A 14,846-nucleotide genomic window follows, 5' to 3' on the forward strand; every position below is an offset into this window, starting at 1 on the left:
TTGGCGAGAGGCCGAGGGCTGCGCAGAGGCTTGGGGAGGCTTGGAGAAGATGGGGGGTGGGGGGGTGAGGGACATCCCCAGAAGCGAACTCGGAACCTTCTTGCTTGAAAGTCCCTTAGGGGGACGGCTCCCTCCGCCCTTAGAAGGGAGAGGATGCCCAAATGAACTGAACTTGGGGAGGTGGGGGTGGGGGTGAAGGAAGAGGGTTGATTCTGAAAAGTGGAGAGGGGGCGAGCAAGAGATACCAAGCGGGCGAAGAAAGAAGACGCGGGGTTACCTGAACAGAGACATATGAATCCAAAGAGGTAAAAGTGAGCGGGCTCCGCGATCATTGTCCTCGGGTGGCTCCTGCATACAGTCTCATGCCAAGAGAAGGGAGCAGAAACGGGGTCCCCAAATGTACGAAGCCACACACCACACACACTACACACAAAGGCTTAATATAAGCAACGTGGGTCCATCCGCCAGGAGTTTCAGGGCAGTTCCTCGTGGACCTTTCCGGTCGCTTGTCAGTATCTCCGAGCCCCTAGCAGACGAAGAATTCCCAGGGCTGTGTTCCCCACGGCCCAGGGCTTCCGAGGAGGCTCAGCCCCTTCCAGGGACCATCCACGGCGAACAACAAAGAGCCAAAGCCCAGGCGCAGAGGTGCGGCTTCCCGGCTCCACGGGCTGCCTCAGCCTCCCGGCGAGCGCCCCACAACGTGCGCCCGAGCGCCGCTGCGAGGGCAGGCGCGGCGGCGGCGGCGGCGGCGAAGTTGGGCACTGAGAACCGCTGAGCGAGGGCCAAAAAGTGCTTCTCGGTCCACGGGCGAGCCCCGTCAGCAGCCAGCCACCGGCGCAGGCGGTAACGGCAGCCCAGGTAGCGGCAGCAGCTCCAGACGGCCGGCTCGGGGTGCCGGGGGTGTGCCTGGGTGACTCCGCGCGCAGGGGGCGAGCGAGGGGGCGGTGCGGCGACAGCGGCTGCCTGGGCGGGCCCTTGTTCCCATCACTTGGGGGATGCCGAGGGCAGCGGGGCCGGCAGCGGGACCGCAGACACGCTCATGCCTTCCAGGCGTCCCCAGCCCCGCGCCGCGCCCAACATCGCCGGCGGTCCCTGGCTCCCTGGGGCGCGCGCGCGCCCAGCGCCCCAAACTGCGCCGGAGCCCAAACTTCCTGGGGGGGCGGGAACCCGCACCCCTGGCTCGTGGTAGCTGCAGGGACGCAACTCCCGGACCTCCCCGGGCTGGTGGAAGGATGCTGCGGGCGGGAGCGCCGGCCGCCGCGGCTCACTGGAGCTCGGCCGGGAGCTGCAGCGTCTGAAGTTTCGGCTCTCACGCTGCCTCCGCTCGGGCTCAATTGCTTGTGGGTTTCCCCCACCGTCCCCGCGGCTCCTAGTTTCCTCCCTCTCCACCCCGGCCCGAGAATACTTAAAGGGGCCGCGCGGTCCTTGCCATGCCTCGCTGGGCGCGCTATAGGCGTTGGCCAGGCAAGTTCTACTCGAGAATATTTCCAGCCCCAGACCCCGGGTGCCCAACTGCGCCCTCAGGTGAGAATCAAACTGCCCGGGCTGGAAAATCCAAGCGGCGGAGAACTTCTCTGCTCTCTCTCGCCACCCCTAGCTCCCCTGCACCTTTTATCCAAATGGAACCTCCCAGCCAAAGACTTCAAAAATCCTCCTGGTCCAGCTTAACCTCTTCCTTACCGCTGCCAGGGATTGGAATAAACTCTCAAAGAACTCCATGCTCAACCTTCCTCATTCCCATTTTTTAAAAAAACAAACAAATTGGAGCCACAGGCCTTTAGAGCTGGAGGCAGAGGACTCTGGGCTGCGTGAGTAGGTGGGTACTGAATTCAGTACCTTCCCAGTCCTTTAAGTTGAAGTTATTGAGAGTGGAGTCAGGGAGAGGGGGGCACTCCAATGTAAGGCCTTTGCCGCTGGACCATGGAGGCTTTTGGATAGAGATCCTGGCCTTCGACTCCGGAGCTTGTTGTATTAGGAAGTTAACAATGGGGGGAGTAATAATGGAAGAGGGACATTTGTGGAAAACGTCCTTGATTGCCTCAGAGTTTGCAGTTCTGAGAAGTCATTCAGCTTTTCGAAACCAGTGGGCGTGGGCTTTGACGCCCAAGACACCACCCTGAAATCCCAACCTGCCACTTACTAGCTCTGGGCCCCTGCCAGGATAAAATAGGGGCTCTGAAGATACTTGGTTGTGTTCACAAATCCTACCCACCCATAGCAAAACAAACTGGGCGCACCTGTCGCTCATTCATTCCTGCATCCATCCATTTTTCTTTCTATTAAATAAGACACTGTAGGTAAAACACCTAATCCATGTGGAATGCTCAAAAAGTGGTCGAAATGGATCCTTAGAGTTATTATTTTTATTAACAAATCAGCAAAGTAACCTAAAATAGCTCCAACATAATTACTTGGTTGTCTCTGAAAAGTGGAAAATTGCCACTGTCTTGGGATGGGACATGAAGAGTTCTTTTTTTGTAGAAACTATTGGGCATTTCCTTTTTTTTTTTCTTATGAGACCATGCATTGCCTAAAGAAACATTAAATTTTAAAGGCAAACGTCGTACATTCACTCTGGTTGCTGCTGATCCAACACATGACCTCAGAGCATCATTTTGTGGAAAATAAACTGGTTACCAGCATCTATTTTTGAAAGCAAGATAGTTTAATCCTGAGAAAGCTGCCTGCAAATTCAGTAAACAGGCTGCAGATAAGAATTCAAAGACTCTCACCAAAATCTTTTCAGCAATCAGAACAAGAATGTGCAGTAAATGCTGAAAAACACATATTGATTGGTCTTTGTGGAAAGATATTTACTGAAAAACATAGACTTTCTCTTCTTGGAATAAAATGTGCTTTTAAGATAAGCTTACCTGGCAATAAAAAATAAATAAGCTAAAGCGTGGTAGTCTGGAGAGACGGAGAAAATCCTTCAAATCCTCATATCATTTGAATGCACTTTAAACAAAGATTTTGAACTTCCAGTAAAGGATGAATACTTTTAAATACAAACTAGAGGGGCAGTCATTGTGGTCCCCCTGGTTAAGCCACCACTTGGGACACCAGTATACCCTATCAGAGTGCCTGGATTTGAGTCCTACATTGGCTTCCAATCCGGCTTCCTTCTAATGCGTGCCCTGAGAGTGATGGATTAAGTACTTGGGTGACTGCCACCCACAGGTAGACCCAAATGGAGTTCCTGGCTCCCAGCTTTGGCCTGGCCCATCCCTGGCTATTGTGGGAATTTGGGGAGTGAATCAGCAGATGAAAGATCTCTCTGTCTCTGCCTTTCAAATAAATAAAAATAAACTTTATATATGCATATAAGTATATATGCAAGGTTCCCTTTTCCATTGCTCCCCAATATGGATCCCTTAATTTCTGGAAGTTTGATAAGATCTCTCAATATATGGAAACCATATTAATGCTGTGTTTCATTTTGCAATTTCAGAAGTAAACACCTACCCAAGTCCTCTCTTCCACCCTTGGAGATGCTATTTCCTGGGAGAGACAGCAGTTAGTACATTCTCACACTAACTCTTGGCTGATGAGGACCATCATCACCACTTCATGTGTCTTTTTTTTTTTTCCATCTCCTGCCTCATCCAAAGTGTATTTTGTCTGTCAATTACATTAGTCACGGTGGCGTTTCAAAACAAGAATTTGTATTCAGAAGGCACCATGGATCTTTAATGAGTGATGGAACTTAATGCACCTGAGAACTCTCACTACTTCCTTTTACTCACTCTCTTAATCAAGCAGACAGACACTTAATGCCCATCATCTCTTTGCAAGAAACGGAAAAGTGTGCTTTTGGGGCAACATGCAAATAGAGTCCCATTCAGTAGGCCCTTATTGCTCTTACTATGGGAAGCTGCAAAGAACAGAACCATCTCCAGAGTGGCATCTGTTCCAAAAAGTGAAAGCAAACTGATGAGGGGGAAATGACAGCTGAGGACATTCCTGGAGATGGATGAATCAGAACAACTTAGCGCCTTTCCACTTTTACTCCTGAACATGAAATTGTCTACAAGAATGCATGAAATGCTCGGTGTTCCACGTGAGTGTGTGTGCAGCGTAAGTGTGTGCACTTGCATAGGAAACCTGCTCACATCACATCTACAGGCAACTGAGACCAGTCCCATAGAATTCTGACTCACTCTGCACTGGTTGGGAAACAACGAGCAAGGAAAGAAGAAAGGGTCTTAATTTGCACTCAGGACCCTTATTCCGGCCACCATAGTCTGAATGAGTGCTAGATTCTAAAGATCCATTTAAAGATTTTTTTTTCAGGGTTTTTTTTTTTTATTCTATTTCTTTTTTTTTTAAACTTTTATCTAATGAATATAAATTTCCAAAGTACGACTTATGGATTACAATGGCTTCCCCCCCATACCGTCCCTCCCACCCACAACCCTCCCCTTTCCCACTCCCTCTCCCCTTCCATTCACATCAAGATTCATTTTCGATTATCTTAATATACAGAAGATCAGCTTAGTATACATTAAGTATGGATTTCAACAGTTTGCTCCCACACAGAAACATAAAGTGAAAAATAATAGATGATTTTTTTTTAAATGATGATGAAATCAGAGCAGACCTATTGTCATGTTTAATCCCAGTGAGAGTCAAGTTGGGAATTGATAATTTCTTTTTTTTTCTTTTTTTTTTTTTTTACAGAGGATCAGTTTAGTATGCATTAAGTAAGGATTTCAACAGTTTGCACCCCCATAGAAACACAAAGTGAAATATATTGTTTGAGTACTCGTTATAGCATTAAATCTCAATGTACAGCACATTAAGGACAGAGATCCTACATGAGGAGTAAGTGCACAGTGACTCCTGTTGTTGACTTTACCAATTGACACTCCTGTCTATGGCATCAGTAATCTCCCTATGCTCCAGTCATGAGTTTCCAAGGCTATGGAAGCCCTCTGAGTTCTCCGACTCTTATCTTGTTTAGACAAGGTCATAGTCAAAGTGGAGGTTCTCTCCTCCCTTCAGAGAAAGGTACCTCCTTCTTTGAAGACCTGTTCTTGCCACTGGGATCTCACTCGCAGAGATCTTTTGCCAGAGTGTCTTGGCTTTCCATGCCTGAAATACTCTCATGGGCTTTTCAGCCAGATCCGAATGCCTTTAGGGCTGATTCTGAGGCCAGAGTGCTATTTAGGACATCTGCCATTCTATGAGTCTGGTGAGTATCTCACTTCCCATGTTGGATCACTCTCCCCTTTATTTACTCCATCGGTTAGCGTTAGCAGGTACTAGACTTGTCTGTGTGCTCCCTTTGACTCCCAGTCCCTCCACCATGACCAACTGTGAACTGAAATTGATCACCTGGAACAGTGAGATGGCATTGGTACATGCCACCTTGATGGGATTGAAGATTTTTTATCTCATTTGTAGCCTATACAATTCAGGATTCTTAAAAATGTATCCTTAAGAATTTTGAAGAAATAAGAAAGGAGCACATTCCAACAGTCTTATGAATAGGAGCTTTTAGAGAGCAAAATTTCTAGAGCGGTAATAATTCTCCTTGGGCTGCTCAGATCTGACTTTATATTTCATGGGGGTAGCTTCAGGAACTCAGGATACAACAAAACTCCCATGAGCTCCTCTGTGATTTCAGATACCACTTCTTTGGATCACGAGGAACAGAGGTAAGTTCCTAAAGGAAAATACAAACTAGCACATCTCTCTGTCTTCTCTTAGTAAGAAGCCTTAGATTGGGCTTAGGATGCAAGCCACAAATTGCAGCACATCTGGAGAGCAGATCTGGCAAGAAGTACACACAGAGGCTATGTTATCTACTCCAAGATACCATCCCTCAGGATACAAGAGCTAGTTTAACAATTTTTACATAGAATTGCTGAATAATATCTACAACGCTTAGTGCCTAAATTTCTTAGCTGAAATAAATATGTGAATATTTTCCTAATTTTAGATATATAAGAAAAGTCCCATATTAGAAGGGAACTAAAATAATCTTAATAAAGGAAAGTAAACACACTTGTTGAAACATCTACTGTGTTTCAAGAAGATTGGTCTATTTAATTTCTATCAAATGTACATAGGACACTTTTTTTAAACAGCATTGTTTTTGTTTGTGTCTCTATCCTTTAGAATAGGTAAGTTCCAAACCAAAAACCATTAGAAGAGACTCATCTCCAATTCCCTAAGGATTTAAGGCACTGTCACTAGAGCCAATGTTTTCAACACCACCTTGAAAAAACATTGTGAAAGGGTGGGATAGAACCCCACTGATCTCATCTAATCATATTCTTCATTCTCACTGAGGCTCATTAAAAAGCACCAACTATGATACCCTCAAGTTTGCTAGGGAATTACTGTGATTGGGCTTGCCTAGTAACATCCTAGATTCACAGGTGTTCTGAAATGTGCTATACTGCTAAGCTGTTTTGATGGAGCCTGGGAGCCCACATATCAGTAGCAATGGTTTCACTGAGTTTACTCCTTAATGTTAACAGATGGTTAGTTTTTATAGATACAGCAGAGGGTATAGGGAAGCAGCATTAATTGAGGGCACTGTTTGGGGCCCTACACAAACATCAACTCATCTGATTCTCACCATGATCCTGAGAGATGCTAATGTTATCCCAACTTAGAAAAGGGGTTAAAAGAGTAAATAATTAACTCAAAGTTTAGAGGCTTAGAAGCCATGGAGCTTTTATTTGAACCCAGCTTGTTTTGAGTCAAAGCACATAAGGGGGAAAAAAAGTAGAGTTCCATGGTAAGGTAGGCTTGAGAGACTTTGGATTCAACACATTTAAAGATTGCCCACAGCATTAGATATGCAGATAAGCCTTGTGAGTCCTCAGGGCAGGGTAGACAGAGAAACCTGGTTTCCTTAGTAAACACTGCTCAGTCCATCTTATGCTATTAGTATAGTAATACCTCTGATGCCCCACACCTGACAATTATGATCATGAGCTTTCCTAACATGCCTATGGTACCAACTTGGTAGAAAAGTTCCTTATGTTAGAGTGAACCCTGCAGTACCTCTGACTGAAGGATACCATAAGCTGAAGCTACTGCAGGGGTGTTGCATTCTTCATAAAGCAGGCAGAGGGATCCTGTGAAATCCTAAGTCAGCTCTTGTCTCTGCTCAGTGCAGAGGTCTTCCATCTCACTTCAAATGACAACCATGTTTTTCCAGAAGTCCAAAAGGCCTGATGAGAGCAGATCCCCATCCTTTCCTGACATCATCTCCTCCTACATTTATTTGCCTTTTGCTCACTTTATTCTACACCATGGCCTCTATGCTAGTCGTAGAATGAATCAGATAACCAGCTGCCTCAGGGAGTTTGCACTTGCTCTGTCTGGAATATTCACCCCCATAAATCTGCAAACATACACTCTCCCTTCACACAGGTTTTTATAATGCAAACCTTAACCTAAAGCCTCAAAGAAGCTTTTTTCGACCACTTATTTTTAAAATCCACACCCTTAATACATCTCATACCCCATTTATGCTTTGTTTACTTTTGTGGATTTTTGTTTTAATTCAAAGCACTTATGCCCATATGTCCGTATTTGTTTTTATTAGCTGCATCCCTCCTTTGAGAATGTTAGAGGAGTCCAAGGAATCTAGACAATGTTGGTTACTCTTAGATTCCAAGCATCCAAAACATGCCAGCTCCTAGTAGACACTCCATAATTACTGAATGAATTATTGAATCATTTCTCTATGTGTGAATATGTTTTTTTAAAAAAATGCTTCTTTAATAAGCCTGTTTCTATAGTTCTAATGTTTATTTTTCCCCATACATAGTTCATTTATGCACTTCAACTAACTCAAAACTGACTGTGAAAATCACTCATAGATCTGATGTCTCAGTGACTTCAGTGACTTCAGAATCAAAATTCTTGAAGTGACTTTCAAGATTAGCTTTCCATACATGAGAACACCAAAACAAAAAGAAGTGGACTTTCCTTTGAATAATGCTTTAGCTTCTGGTTTACCCATAACCAGAACCAAGTACTTAAAGTGTTAGAGAAGATATTTTTCACAAGGATGGGTTACTCAGAGAACTTTGATCCTCTGTCTTTAGAATATTTACATCAGTAGATGTGATAGTTATAACATATTATTAGTCTACAATATGGTGAGTTTTATATATTTGCAATCCATCAGGAATCTATAAACATATTTTGGCACTTTTGGCATTAAGGATATTTTTGTATCTGGTTCCTAATAGAACAATAATAATAATAGTCCATAATCACATAATATTATGTGCTACAGGAACCATTCTAAGTACTTTATGGTCATTTAGTCCTCCAGGAAAAACACATTGTTAGGTCAGATACTTTTATTATTCCACTTTATACACAAAGAAATAGAGAACATGCAGCTAATGTGAGACCAAATTTGGATGTGAATCTTGGCTAGATCTAGAGCATTAACTTTTAAGTAAACAATGGATTGTGAGAGGCATATAAAAGTTGTTGATTAAAGTAATGTTATTTGTTTGTTTATTTGTGAGAGGCAGAGATGGAGAAAGAGAAGACAGAGAGCTCCTATCTGCTAGTTCAATCCCCAAATGCCCACGACAATAAGGGCTGGGCCAGACTGAAGCCAGGAGCTGGGAACTCCACTGGGATCTCATACTTTGGGTGGCAAGGACCTAAGTACTTGAGCCATCACTTGCTACTTGCCAGGGTGCACATCAACAGGAAGTTAGAATCCCATGCGGTGCTGGTGCTGTGGCATAGTGGGTAAAGCCGCTGCCTGCAGTGCCAGCATCCCATATGGGTGCTCCTGGCTCCTGGCTTCGGATTGGCCCAGCTCTGGCTGTTGTGACCATTTGGTGGGGAGTGAGCCAAAAGATAGAAGACCCCCCTAGACACACATAATTTCTCTCTCTCTCTGCCTTTCCCTCTCTGTAACTCTGCCTTTCAAATTATAAATAAATAAATCTTAAAAAAAAAAAACCACCCACAGTAATTATATTTTAAAAGATTCAATTCTATCTGGAGAAGGGTATCAGTGTGCAAAATTTTGGTTTGTCAAAAATTTAGCTTTATTTTGGAAATCAGTATAAAAAATGGATTCTGAATGTATATTTGCATTTGTAGATTTATATCTATATGGAAATTTGGAGTTCAAATCTTTTTTCTTTTTTGTCCAAAATGTTCAAAGCAGTTTTTCTTTTAAATCTAATGAAGCAGCATGAAAAAAGATGCAGTACAAGTTTGTTAGACATTCAAATTATATTAGAAAACAAAGATGTATATATATTAATACCTTACCATAGAATTTTACTTTTTTTTGTTTCTTCCAGATATAACTGGAAGCAAACATATACTATTCTAAACATGTATTAAAATTCTCTCAAATTGGGATCATAGTTAACAGCTGCACAGCTGAATGGCATACTCTATAGGCTTACAATTTGAACACAAACTGACTATTTTGTAAGTAATCTACATTATGTTTAATTCTGCAGATGTGTTTTACAAAACAGTTTAATGCTTTTGGTTTTTCATTGCTTTCTAAAAATGCTTTCAAGCAATGTTTATGGGATTGATGTTCTTATAATGGGTTTATGTCATACTTTGTGCATTCATTATGTTTAGTCCCACCCACTACTCTGTTTATTCTGAATAATATTTCACCTACAGTCTAACAACTACTTAAATCTGTTCATTAAAAAACATTATGTTAACTTGAAAAACACCTTGAAATTCTTTTGTAGTTTCCTATTTAGAGGTTATTTTCTGGGTCAATAAATAAAGGGCAGGTCTAAATATTTAATGGTGTACTAACTTAGGAAAAAGAATATTCAAAGTTATAATTAATAATAAAAACAATAATAAAGAATTTATTAAATTGTAGCCTCATAGATTATTTCAAAGTTACTCTATAGCCTATTAATATACTCCTCTTTTATGGCTAAGGAAAAATGATTTCATATATGAAATGCTAAATTGGGGCTTTGGGATTTAATAGCTGCCTGGCGTGACTGAGGACAAGCATTCTAAATATGGAGGTACTCGTTCTTGTGGATAAATTCTGAATCCGAATCCTACAATTGTCGCTGAAAAACAAACTGCTGTTGAAAATTGACATGAAATGTAAACCTACTGTCTTAACAACAAGGATAATTATATATTTTCCCAAGAGTTTAATCACCCCCTCTCTAGTATCCTGGCCACACTCCAAAAGAAATCATCCAATTCCATTATTCTAAGCAGAAGCCTTTGTTGATTTGATCTAATCTCATCTTCTCAATTTCCTATCACTATACACCGCTTTAAAGCCACTTCATTACACCTGCAAGGTAGAATTTCACTGGCACAGTACATATCTTATTGCATTTATGTATCATGTGAAGATCTTTAAAACAAAACAGATATTTGCTGAAGTCAGTAAGACAATCTTATAACCAAAACATCATACATGAATTATATTTTCACAAAAATTCCTAAATATTACTTTTTACTCACAATGTTTTAACCTCAAAGGAAAAACAGTTTCACTAATTTAGTATGTTAATATTTTGTGAAAATTTTGAGTCCATGCTAAAAGTAATACATTTACATTCCTAAATTCAGATGATAATTTATTCTGAGATTTTAATTATTTGTCATCTCAATATAGGAATAATATATTTAGAAATTCAGAAAATATCAACAAAATTTTACAATAATTCTTTCTGGTATAACTTCATTTGCTCTCAACATTTTATTGTATATCCTTTTCTTTTTTAGTCTGGATATATATGTTTCTTATTACAATGTGCAATAATACTATAAAAATGCCTTAAAACCTATATTTTTCACTCAACAGTATGTCATAAGAATTTTTCATATCATAAAATACCCTTTAACATCATCATTAAAGGAGTAAAAGGGAATTTCATCATATGTACTAAAATAAATGTAACTAATCTCCAACTGTTAGGTATTTATTTCCAATTCCTACCAAGGGACTCAGAATATGATTTTCTAAAAGTCATGTTAGGATGTAATCTTGCCAGTTAACTATTAGAAAGCTTCATTTTAATTATAAGTATTCCATTGGCAATACGTACTTCCCACAATTTAAGTCACTCAATTTTCTGGAGTTAACATGTAGAATTTTTAAATAGCTTTAAAACCAGTATACATACAAACTGAAGATCACAGATGTTGAAGCACTATTAGACAGTTATTTACATCTAAAAATTTCCCCTTTTTCCAACTAGATTCTTATAGGTTTGTTTAAGGACTACCTTTGGTTTTCATTACAACTGATTAACAAACAAAAATGTTTGTATTTCACAAGTATGCTTGAATTTCACAGGTCTCGTATTTCACACCAGAAAGTAAACTCTTCTTTTGGTAAGGGCAATAAATCAAGACATATGGGCTTTTCATGAACAGTTACCTTTGGGAGAAGTATAAACTTAAACACAACTCATTGTTTCACTAATCATTCTTTTCATCTGGGAGTATATGTTTAACATTTGGCTGTTATTATTTTTAATTTATTTGAAAGGTAAAGTAACAGAGAAATATCTATAATCTATCTATCTATCTATCTATCTATCCTTGATCCACTGGTTCACCCGCACAATGGCCACAATGACCATGGCTGGGCCTGGCCAAAGCCAAGATCCAGGAACTCCATCCTGGTCTCCTATATGGGTGGCTTGGGCCATCATCTTCTGCCTCCCAGATACATTAGTAAGAAGCTGAGTTGGAAGCAGAGGTGGGACTTGAACCCTGGCACTCTGTACAGATGCACACATCCCAAGAAGCAGCTTACCCTCTGTGTCACAATGCTCACCACTGGATAGTACTATTATTGACAGCACCCATAATGTGATGATATACACATATAACTAGTTGAAGCAAGAAACAACCTAGATATTCAAAGTTACTTTAAAAAGTTCATGGAGGAGCTAGCGCTGTGACATAGTGGGTAATGGGTAAAGCTGGCACCCGCAGTGCTGGCATCCCATATGGTTCAAATCCTGTCTGCTCTACTTCCAATACAGGTCCCTGCTAATGTGCTTAGTAAAGCAGCAGAAGATAGCCCAAGTCCTTGGGCCCCTGCACCCACATAGGAGACCTGGAAGAAGTTTCAGGCTCCTGGTTTGGGATTCACCAGCTCCAGCTGTTACGGCCAATTGGGGAATAAACCAGTGGATGGAAGATGTCTCTCTCTCTGCCTTTGCCTTTGACTCTTTGTAACTCTGCCTTTCAAATAAATAAATAAATCTTTTTTAAAAATTTAATGGAAAGATGGAATTAAAGGACAAGTTTATTAGTGTCATTTTTTGAAATTATGTAGTATATTAATAATATTCATTTTTCATAATCTTTTAAAGATACCTCATAGGGGCTGGAGCCGCAGCTCACTAGGCTAATCCTCCGCCTTGCTGCGCCGGCACACCAGGTTCTAGTCCCGGTCGGGGCGCCGGATTCTGTCCCGGTTGCCCCTCTTCCAGGCCAGCTTTCTGCTGTGGCCAGGGAAGGCAGTGGAGGATGGCCCAGGTGCTTGGGCCCTGCACCCCATGGGAGACCAGGATAAGTACCTGGCTCCTGCTATTGGATCAGCGCGGTGCGCCGGCCGCAGCGCGCCGGCCGCGGTGGCCATTGGAGGGTGAACCAATGGCAAACGAAGACCTTTCTCTCTGTCTCTCTCTCTCACTGTCCACTCTGCCTGTCAAAAATAAAAAAATAAAAAAAAATAATAAAAAGATACCTCATAGGATGTGCATCCTAATTTATCCAAGTCACATGACTTTGGCTAATATCACCTATTTCTTGATTTTCTTCCAAATTTCACAAATGGCTTGCCATGTAATAGGATTTTGAAAGATTTAATTATCCTTCCTTTTCTGGTGAAATACGAAATACCATAAAGTTAGAATAATTAAAGAAGTTGTCAATTCCCACATTGGGTACTTTATTGATTGAAGAAATAATACCATTATTTCTTGACATTAGTAATTTGTTTCACTTTTAAAATCAGGGCTATTTTAAATAGTTGTAATTTTTTCCAGATTTGTTTAACTCACGCTGAATGTGCAGAACACTTGGTAACATCTAATAAGCCAAACCATCCACTACACTAAATTTTTCTGACCTTGTACCCTTTAATGCTTCCCAATAATAAAAATACTGTAAAGGTTGATATTAATACAGAAGTGTTGCTTTAAACATATGCATATTTCCTAGGACATTATTAAATGTGTTTTCCCATAGATGCCATGTGATTAAGGTAGAAGAAAACAGATCCAAGAAATCGTCTTTTAACCCAGACTGCACCTGGGTGACTACTGTTCATCTTTTAAGACTCAGATCAATGTGTCCTGCTCAGAAAAGCCTAGGCTTTCCATTTCCAGCCTCCCCCTGCAAGTCAGGTTTCTGTGTGAAATACTCCTAGGGCAACAATTTAAATTTTTTCTCCACAACTATGATCCCACATAATTGTTTTAAAACAGCATATTCTAAACCTGCCTTTCCTATAAGCCTTATAAACTTCACATTGACAGTAATGACTTCTGACTTGTTCATCATCATTGGTAAATTAGTTTTTTTTCCTAAAAACAATTTTATTTATATTTGAAAGGCAGAGTTACAAAGAGGGAGGGAGAGACAGAGAGAGATCTTCCATTGGCTGGTGGACTCCTTAAACGGCTGCAACAGCCAGGGCTAGGTCAGGTCAAAACCAGGGATCAAACCTCATCCTGATCCCCTAGGTGGGTGCAGGGGCCCAGGCACTTGGGCCATCTGCTCTTGCTTTCCCAGGCACATTAGCAGGTAGCAGAATATAAAGTGGAGCAGCAGAGACTTGAACTAGCGCTTATATGGGATGCTTGGTGTCGCAGGTGGTGGCTTAAGAGGCTACAGCACAAAACTGGTCCCATTGCATTAGCTTTTTTTTTTTTAATTTCTTTATTTTTTATTTTTATTTTTTGACAGGCAGAGTTAGGCAGTGAGAGAGAGAGAGAGAGAGAGAGAAAGGTCTTCCTTTCATTGGTTCACCCCACAAATGGCCGCTATGGCTGGCGCACTGTGCTGATCCGAAGCCAGGAGCCAGGTGCTTCCCATGCAGGTGCAGGGCCCAAGGGCCATCCTCCACTGCCTTCCCAGGCCACAGCAGAAAGCTGGACTGGAAGAGGGGCATCCAGGACAGAATCCAGCGCCCGGGCCGGGACTAGAACCTGGGGTGCCAGCGCCGCAGGCGGAGGATTAGCCTAGTGAGCCGCTGCGCCGGCCTGCATTAGCTTTTATCAAAGTACATTGAGCCTGGTTTTGTACTTACATTCCTATATTATGTAGTAAGTTCTGAGAAATGCTTAGCTAGACTAGAAGGAAGACTAAGAAGAAAGTCCACATACGGATTACAACTATCTGGGCCTGTATGCTGGTTCATTTATGCTCATTCTCCAGTTCCTAAGGGGACACTGGCACGAGCTGAAAGATTTGCTTTATTTCAGCGTCCTCCCCCAGGAGTGATTCTGCCCTCCTCCCCAAACCCTCTCCACTGACCTTCTGCAATGCCTAGGGATTCTCCTGTTACAGGTGGGAGAGAAGGTGCTACCAGCTTTGCATGTATAAAAACAAAGAATGCTGCTAAATGTCTTACATTGCACAGGACAGAACCTTGCCCACAGCAAAGAATAATCTGACTGAAAACATCAATAGTGTCAAGGTTGAGTAACTCTGCTCTGGTCTAGCTTTAATACACGTTGAATGCTGTTTAGTTCTTGGGAGGAGTAAATAAGCTGGTGGATATTTTTTTTCTTTTTTTTTTTTCTGGTGGATATTTTAAAGGAGGCTGCAGTTAGGTTTGAAAGTTATTAGATGGCTATTTTGTCCAAGAATAC

General features: G+C 41.7%; 1 protein-coding gene across 4 annotated transcripts in view; it reads right to left on the minus strand.

The window, feature by feature from the left end:
• ROBO1 (roundabout guidance receptor 1) overlaps nucleotides 1-14,846 on the minus strand; it is a 1,215,767-nt gene that overhangs the window by 430,869 nt on the left and 770,052 nt on the right. The window contains exon 1 of one of the 4 annotated variants that reach the window (XM_002716647.5): nucleotides 278-1,528. The exons of the other annotated variants lie outside the window; for them this stretch is intronic. Within the exon in view, the coding sequence (XP_002716693.2) occupies nucleotides 278-332 (55 nt within the window). The 5' untranslated portion in view covers nucleotides 333-1,528. Of the gene's footprint in view, nucleotides 1-277; nucleotides 1,529-14,846 lie in introns of those variants that run through there. 4 annotated transcript variants of the gene reach the window in all.

Source organism: Oryctolagus cuniculus, chromosome 4, assembly GCF_964237555.1.
Source record: "Oryctolagus cuniculus chromosome 4, mOryCun1.1, whole genome shotgun sequence".
NCBI lineage: Eukaryota > Metazoa > Chordata > Mammalia > Lagomorpha > Leporidae > Oryctolagus > Oryctolagus cuniculus.